The sequence below is a fragment of the Etheostoma spectabile genome, chromosome 2 (genome assembly GCF_008692095.1).
Source record: "Etheostoma spectabile isolate EspeVRDwgs_2016 chromosome 2, UIUC_Espe_1.0, whole genome shotgun sequence".
NCBI lineage: Eukaryota > Metazoa > Chordata > Actinopteri > Perciformes > Percidae > Etheostoma > Etheostoma spectabile.
In genome coordinates, this window is record NC_045734.1 from 18,252,332 (window position 1) to 18,261,295 (window position 8,964).

Genomic DNA, 8,964 nt, shown 5'->3' on the forward strand with positions numbered 1-8,964 from the left:
TGTATGTTTACTACTTGTTCACTGCAAGTCTTCAAATCACCTCACTGAGTGACAGTATTATTATCTGACACACTGGTTAATGTCACTTTCCTAACCACTATAATGAACACTGATTCTACTCAACAGTTCATAGCAATATCAACTAAAATGCCTTAAGGATTTAGCAAGTAATGGTGGTACAGTATTGTTTGGCATAAAAACAACTAATTCTATCCTTAAAAAATGAAAAGTTAAAACACTGTCAATGTATTTTGGATAAATTGATTCAATGATTAGTTGAAAAATACCTTTAAATGATGACAGAATTAGAAAAACTACTATAGACACTTCTGAGGAAAAGTCACGGACTGGAATGGGAATGGAATGATAGTCATTCACAAACATATGGAACAGACATGTATTAATGAATTGAAAAGTTCGTAAAACCTACAAATTCTTCAGTTAGCAATCATTACAAGCTAAACAACTACAAAGAAAATCAAAAACCAGTAATGCATTGATGATGTATTATATGCTTTGCCTTATAAAACTAAAATTAGTTTTCATATTGTGAACACCTGCCAAATAAGGTGAATAACTCCAGATCTTAAACATTTTGTAAATCAAAATGGTTTCCTGATGATCTCTGTAGCTTTGATGCATACTGGATCTGATCACATCTTTTTTTGTGATCAATTTTTTTTATAATTTTGGAAAAGTAAACCGGATCTGATCACATCTTAGTAATGAGGTCCTTTCAGGATACGTAAGCCTGACTGATTCTCAGTATTGAACCTATGGATGCCCTGCATTTGAAGATGGCCAGGCAGCCACAATTTAAATAAACATTGATTTAAGTTCATTCTTTACCGTGAAAGGTGGCCTCTACAGTCCGTTATAATGATAAACTACCTGACCAGGAGTGTAGGATAAACTCAAGATCTATTTCATACAGTGAAATTATTTCAGAAATGAAGAAAAAAACAGCACGGCAGTGGCAGTTATCATACTCTTAAGACTCATTACTGATGTTTTCAAAAATCTCAAACTGGCAACGGAGGTCCTGTCATTCACTGAAGTGTTCCCAGCTTGTTATTTCTGAATAGAAGGCGTCTCCAGGGCAGGAGGTGTAGTTCACCACCTGTCTGTGGCCGTGGATAGTGAAGTTGGCAGCCAGTCTCCCTCCGTCTACTGCACATCTGACAAGATCATGGCGCAGCAGGTCCAAGGCGTGGCGAGACGGCGCAGTGGCTGTGTAGTTACCAATGATTGACACGCCGTACCCAATGGCATTGTGCCCCCTGGTGTGTCTGCCAAGGTGGTTCCAACCTCTGCCTTCATAGATGTAGCCATCAGAACCCACTACAAAGCTGAGGGCACAAAGATAGTACAGCACGTGATTAATAATGCAGTGTATACTGTAAGGGTTATCTCATTACAATCACTGGCCCACTTTATTAGGTACACCTGTCAACAATGCTCGTTAAAACTAATTTCTAAGCAGCCAATCACATGGCGGCAACTCAGGCATTTAGGCATGTAGACATGGTCAAGAGAATCTCCTGCAGTCAAACCGAGCATCAGTATGGGGAAGAAAGGTGATTGAGTGACTTTGAACGTGGCTGATTGTTGGTGCCAGAAGGGTGGTCTGAGTATTCAGAAACTGCTAATCTACTGGGATTTTCACGCACAACCATCTCTAGGTTTACAGAGAATGGTCCGAAAAAGAAAAAAACATCTAGTGAGCGGCAGTTGTGGGCGGAAATGCCTTGTTGATGCCAGAGGTCAGAGGAGAATTGCCAGACTGGTTTGAGCTGATAGAAGGGCAACAGTGACTCAAATAACCACCCGTACAACCAAGGTGGGCAGAGAGCATCTCTGAATGCACAGTACGTCGAACTTTGAGGCAGATGGGCTACAGCAGCAGAAGACCACATCGGGTGCCATCCTTTCAGTAAGAACAGGAAACTGAGACTACAATTTGCACAAGCTCATCGAAATTGGACAATGAAGATTGGAAAAACGTTGCCTGGTCTGATGATCTCGATTTCTGCTGCGACAGTCGGATGGTAGGGTCAGAATTTGGCGTCTACAACATGAAAGCATGGATCCATTGCCTGTATCAACGGGTCAGGCGGTGGTGGTGGTGTCATGGTGTGGGGAATATTTTCTTTGGCACTCTTTGGGCCCCTTGGTACCAATTGAGAAGCTTTGCAACGCCACAGCTACCTGAGTATTGTGCTGACCATGTCCATCCCTTTATGACCATAATTACCCAACTTCTGATGGCTACTTTCAGCAGGATAATGCGCCATGTCATAAAGCTGGAATATCAAGACTGGTTTCTTGAACATGACAATGAGTTCGCTGTACTCAAATGGCCTCCACAGTCACCAGATCTCAATCCAATAGAGCATCTTTGGGATGTGGTGGAACGGGAGATTCGATCATGGATGTGCAGCCGACAAATCTGCGGCAACTGTGTGATGCCATCATGTCAATATGGACCAAACTCCCTGAGGAATGCTTCCAGCACTTGTTGAATCTATGCCACGAAGAATGAGGCAGTTCTGAAGGCAAAAGGGGGTCCAACCCGTTACTAGCATGGGGTACCTAATAAAGTGGCCGGTGAGTGTATAAATATATATATATATAATTATATATATATATATATATATATATATATAATATATATTATATATATACATGTATATACTGGTAAGTAATTTTAACAAACATGTAGGTGGCTGTAAAACACAAAGTGCATATATTCAGATTTATTTGTGCTTGTATTCAAAAGAACATGAAATCACGCAGTATTGGTAATACTCACACTAACATTAACATGAATTATCTCTACAGAATAGTTCAAAACTTTGGGTAATACGGTTTCTTTCGAGTTAGGCAGTACTGACACTTAATCAGCAATCCGACAAAATATCAATCCTCCCATTATTCAATTTGGCTAATGCGTTCAGGCTGCGTTGGTGCATTAACACCTTTTAGACAATACAAAATGGAGTGTAATTTTATGTTTCATATGTAGTATGTGAGATAAATGGAGACACAAAAGGGCCATTTAAGTGACACTGCTGTACACACAACTGCACTAATTGCCTCTGTGCGTTAATTGTGGGTCAATTAGACTAGCTTGGCATAAAGCAGAGGGAAACAGCTTGCCTGGCTGTAAAAAAGAAAAATCACTCCTCAGCACCTCTACAGCTCACTAGTTAACACGTTATATTTCATTTGTTCAAACTGTACAAAACTGCACACTTTGGGGTTTTAGAGGGAGTAGTCTCGCATTGCCAGACCTTTCTTCACAGCGTTGGGGAAAAGGGCCTGGCAAGTCCACACAGCCTTCCAGGATGAGAGAAAAACTTGCTCTGGTTTATTGACATTTCTTTAAACCAATCACAAGCGCCTCTGCAAAATATCGTGCAACAGAAAAGCCAGATTCAACAGCTAGCTTTCTCAATTTACCCTGCAGAGAGCTGAGGAGCAGTTAACCATAGTCCTCCTAAATCTACTGGAGTTTAAACTTCCAACACAAAGAAAGCCCAAGGTAACGGACATCCAGCCTAAATGAGGGGCATCCAGCAGAATTCCCAGCGGCACTGGAGCAATCCAGGAAGTGGAACGTCATTTATGTAGACTATAGAGGGAGTAACAGTGTAACTATAACTATATAACTATATAACCATATAACTATATATAATTATATAACTATGTATAACTATACAACTATAACTATAAGAACAATAGGTCATCCGTCTACCCAATATTGGCACGTAACTCCCCCGTAAAACCACAAACATTTTTATATTTGTGTTTGTGTTAAACAAACAAGATGTTAATAAATGAGCTTTAGAGGCGCTGGTAGGCAGATTTTTTAAACTTTGGATTTTCCCTTGTTATTTTCCCTTGCTTACATTTATTATGCTGAGCTAGTCTAATCACCTCCTGCCTAAAGCAGTAAAAATCTTCTCATCAAGCGTATTTCCCAAGACAAGATGTCAAACTATTTCTTTAAGGATTGATTACCTGTATCCTATGTCGCTCCAACCACGATCTACCTGGTGGAAACGCTGCATGGCTCTCATGTTGCGAGAGCAGTTTGGGAAGGATACACAGGGCGAGGATGGCTCATAGGTGTGGTGAACATAGAGAAATTGGAGGGGCAAAAACAGTGGCATAGGTGTAGTCTGATAGGGTTTTGCCCCCCACTGACAACGAGGGATGATTTGCGGGCAGTCTGAAGAAGGGAAGAGAGAGGATGAGGATTAGATACATATTTGTCTGCCATACCCACAAGCTTTTAGTTTCAACACTCAAGTCCAAGAGTAAAGTCTAGGGCCAGACCCATATTAGTTAATTTCAGAGCCTATCATCAGTAGCTCTGAATATCTTGGCTGCTATACAGTTACAAGAAATTGCAGTTTAGAAATGCCAAAGATGTGTTTGAAGTAGTTTTGAAAGAATGACACCATTACATTGTTTGTTCACCAGAAAGCCCTGACAACTGACAACTTTAAAACTGCTTAAAACTTAGGGATATGGATTTTTTTGTGCCGATGCCGATACTGATTTTGTTTTCATCAGCCTCAGCCGATGACCAATATGGGCTGCTGGTTTTTTTGAGCCGTTATTTGGAGCCAATGCTGCTTTTGCTAAACACAGAACTGCCTGTAGACGCCAGTCTGTAAATAATATCAGGAGAAAACTATTGCCGAACGCAGCAGCCCCGTATCGGCCAATGCCGATACATGTAAAACTACTTAAAACACATTTTCCCACATTTCAATGGGGAAAAAAAATGAATTAATTATTAATTGCACTGATTAATTGATTAGTAAACACAACACTGACATATTATCACCTAAGACTTGTTAGCAAACAGCTTATTTACACATCCAGCTGAGATGGAGCAACACTAGCATTCATTTGTAGTTATGTCTACCTAATGAATGTAAATCCAATATTCTCTCTCTTGTAGTTCTGTTGGTCCCTACTGGACTTCAAAGGCTATTTTTGTCTGTCCTATAGCTTTGTTGCTAATAACAGCTGCCTGCTTCCTGCTGAAAGATGCTCAAATGCTCTGTAGAGTTGAAGTGATAATTTTCTATTCTCTAAAGAATATTGATATATAATATTAAGAGCAGCAACTTAATGCCACCTGAAAATCTTGTTTTTGCTGACCTCCAGTTGTTTAACCTTTGACCTCATTGCAGTTACGTATAAGTGTACTCCTGGGTGTCTCAGTGCATCCTGACATCACTTTTCAGCCGGTTGTAATGTTACTCTTCCAAAGATCCTTATAAAAAAAAAAGTCTTTATGGAATGTGTTTATGTCAAACAAACAAAAAATTTTAAAAGAAAATTTTTGTCCACTATCAAAGTTTGGTATTGTATCAGACAAAAATATCCACCACTGGTTGTGTTGTCCAAGAGTCAACAAACTATGTACAATATAGTCCTGAATAATGAGAAAGACAATTGTACACATGGTTCTTCCTCACGATCCTAAGGAATAGTTCATTGAGCTGCGACAATGAGTCAATTAATTGATTAGTTGATCGGCAAATAAATCACCAACAATTTAAATAATCTAATTTAAGCATATTTTGGATCAAAAAGTCCTATTGCATTTTTTTTTTGATGTGGATATATTTCAGTTTTTTTTCTATGACTGTATAACTTAAAATGTTGGACTGTTGGTTAAAAAATTAATTGAAAAAGTCCCCATGGGCTTTGGGAACTCATAGGATGTGACGTGATATAGCTCACCCCAGTACTTGTGCACAAATTCCTGTAGTCCATCCTTCACTGTCTTCCCGACTCCATTGTCCAGAGCAATCCATTCTGTCTTCTCCAACTTCCAGACTAGTGCTAGTGTCTCCATCACCTGGCTGTAAAGATCAAGTGGCTCCAGAATGGACCTAGAGATCTCCCTTCGCCTTGGGCTAACATGTCTGGTCACAGCATCAAGACCCTGCGCCTCATGCAGAACAAAACTATAGTATCCTTTTAAGATCTCACTGAGGGTCTGTGGCTCTTCAGATGCAGGTAGGTTGCTGAGGTCCATGCCCAGTATAGCTCCATCCATGCCTCCATAAATAACAGCATCAGTGGCCAGTGTGGCAGGCCGAGACAGCTTGAATAATTTTGGGTGGTCCACGCTGTCCCAGCACCCATTAGGCCCCAAGCGATAAGATGGCGGGAAGTCCTGGAGACTAAGGAAGGACAAGCCCAGCGTCCTGCCTAAAGTGAGAGGGAAGAGCCCAACAGCTGGCGTCCCCTCAAGCTTGGCTTTTAGTCCTGATTCAATTCCTAGCAGTAATGGTGTAAGGGCTACCGTGGTGCCATCTGGAGCCAGAACCACCCCTCGTTCCTCTCCATAATTTGTCACAATGTGGTGAAAGGCCTTGTCAAAGAAGCTAAAGGATGAGGCATTGAGAATGGCTGTCTCCAGCAGCTCAGCATCACTGAGATTATACGAGGCACCCAAAAAATGATTAGTCATCTCATTATCGTGGCCAGCGGTCCTCCGCAGGGCCCGGACCAGAGCCAGGGGGGAGAGACCAGGGTTTGAGTCTTCCACCTGCTGCACGGCTAGAATGAAGCTGTCTATGTTGCGCAGGTGGTCACCTGACAGAAATGGAAATAGGGAACAACACGGAAAAATATTGTTGTGCCATAATGAGTCAGTGATCAACTTCAAATAATATTCCCACTATGGCATGTCATTTGTAGAATGTATTTTGTGGAATAAAGGGAAAAGAATTGGGTAAGCCAGTGTTTGAATTCAATTCCCAAGTGTACTGTATGTGGCACAGTCAATATCACTGATGGCCATAGGCAGATCACAGCTAAGTTAGGGACAATATGATAGTACAATTAAACATTGGGGTAAATTAATAAAAGAATCAGTTTTGTCACTTGAATGTTATGAAATGTTATTTTTGGACTACTGCTCAAATGACAGATGCTGTTGTTTGAGGACAGTCTCCAAACTCAAACCCTAACCTCCCAATCATTTTCATACAGTCCCTTAACCTGTGATTACATGGAAAGCGGTTTTAATTTCTCCTTCCTTTGTCTCTTTGATATCATATGATATAATTTGTGGGATTGGATGTAAACATTTGTTATTTGTATGTATGATGAGTGAAACTGTAAAAAAAATGTTTTGTTTGTTGATGTATTTTCAAAAAATCTAATATTTTAGTAACAGCAAAGAGGGTATGTCTTATAAAAATCTGTACTTGAAACTGTTATTAAAGATGACAGATTTCAGGGAATTCGTGAACCACAATGGGACAGATTGGTTAAAGAGAAAATATTCCTTATCAGCAAAAGAAACTATGTAGCCAGTGAACAAAAACACAAATGTTGACATATTTGGAATAACTGAACTTACCTGTTGGCCTGCCATAGACGCTAAAGAAGTTAAAAAAAGCCAGGACAAAAAATGACAGTCCAAATAAAGTCATGTTGCATCTCCTGCTGGTTACTTTAAAAAAGCTAAATGAGCAAAATACAACCTAAACAGACTTATCAAAAAAGTAAACTGAATAACACAGTTGAGCTCCCAACAACTTCTAAGAGGAGTTGTGTAGGTGTATTTGTGTAGGTGTACGTGTACGTGCATGACTGCAGTTTGTCCTAATAGGGAAGAGTACTATTTGTACACTGATGGCTCCAAATATTGATTTGGCCAAGAGTGTGTCATGGGCAAAACAAAGTATTGGGCCCACAGTAAGGTTTTTACAAACCAAACAAATCAGAAGCATTTTCTTATTGGATCTTATTATATTGAGTTGTGTCATTCTCTCCCCATGTGTTCTGTAGCCTTGTACAGCTTTCTTTGTATACAGTATGCCTGTCAATTAATACATAAAAGATAACACAGATCAATGGTTAATGTTTACCATCTCATATGATGTGTGCATCTGTTGTTTACTCACAAGTGTCAGGAAACATTTTAGTCAGAGGAGTTCACAGAAACACACATGAACGTTTAATGCAGGGAAACTATGGGGGGGGGGGGGGGGGGGGGGGGGAGAGAATGACTGCCTTGTTATGGTTTGTACATGATAGGTTGAGGCCTTGTGAAGGTTAGTTAAGTTTAAGGTGTTAAGTCATTAAACAATTTTTATAAAACTTTATTGCAAATTTGTGTTAATGTGAACCCAAATTGTATAACAGTGTGCAAGCCAAATGTATGGAACCCCATTTCTGCCAGTAAAGAAATATAAATAAAGAATTACTAAAAATAAGTCAAATTCAACAGATGCAAAGTAAAATCTTTGACTTACTATGTGCTAATTTCTTCACTGGATTAGGTTCAAATTTTCAACATAGTCAGAATACTGAGTTAGAAATCCCACAAGCCTGGAGTATGCTCCTTCCCAAGTGCCGGACCAACAGACTCAAGGACTCCTTTGTCCCTCATACCATCAGACTGTACAACTCCTCACCAGGGGGGAGGAGGAAAAGGGCAAAGAGGACAATACATACATACACACATACATACCTACCACTACATACATACATACATACATACATACATACATACATACATACATACATACATACATACATAGCAACATACATACTACATCATACATACATACATAATACATACATAAATACATACATACATACTACATACATCATACTACATACATAATACATACATAATGCACACCTAGACTTAAATTCACACCTGGTCACTTTATCACTTTAACACTGGACCAACACTGACACTTTAATATAATTTATGGTCTTTTCTTTGTTATTTGACGAATGTTCTTATTGTTGTTATTATTATTATTGTTATTTTGTTGTCTTTATACTGTCTTTTTTATCTCTTTTTTATTTCCTTTTTCTTGCTAAAACTGCCGCTGGAACTTTCAATTTCCTCGCGGGAGTCATCCCAAAAGGATTAATAAAGAGAAGTCTAAGTCTAAGTCTATCTTACAG

The 8,964-nt window shown here is 39.5% G+C and overlaps 1 protein-coding gene across 1 annotated transcript; it reads right to left on the reverse strand.

Moving 5' to 3' along the window:
- Nucleotides 1-687: 687 nt before the first annotated feature.
- On the reverse strand, nucleotides 688-7,472 carry pglyrp2 (peptidoglycan recognition protein 2). Its single transcript, XM_032543735.1, has 4 exons — nucleotides 7,400-7,472; nucleotides 5,767-6,627; nucleotides 4,024-4,234; nucleotides 688-1,349 (listed from the first exon to the last, which is right to left on the reverse strand). Exons 1-4 carry the CDS (start codon nucleotides 7,470-7,472, stop codon nucleotides 1,046-1,048), a joined length of 1,449 nt encoding a protein of 482 aa, XP_032399626.1. The 3' UTR covers nucleotides 688-1,045.
- Between the last annotated feature and the right edge of the window lie 1,492 nt (nucleotides 7,473-8,964).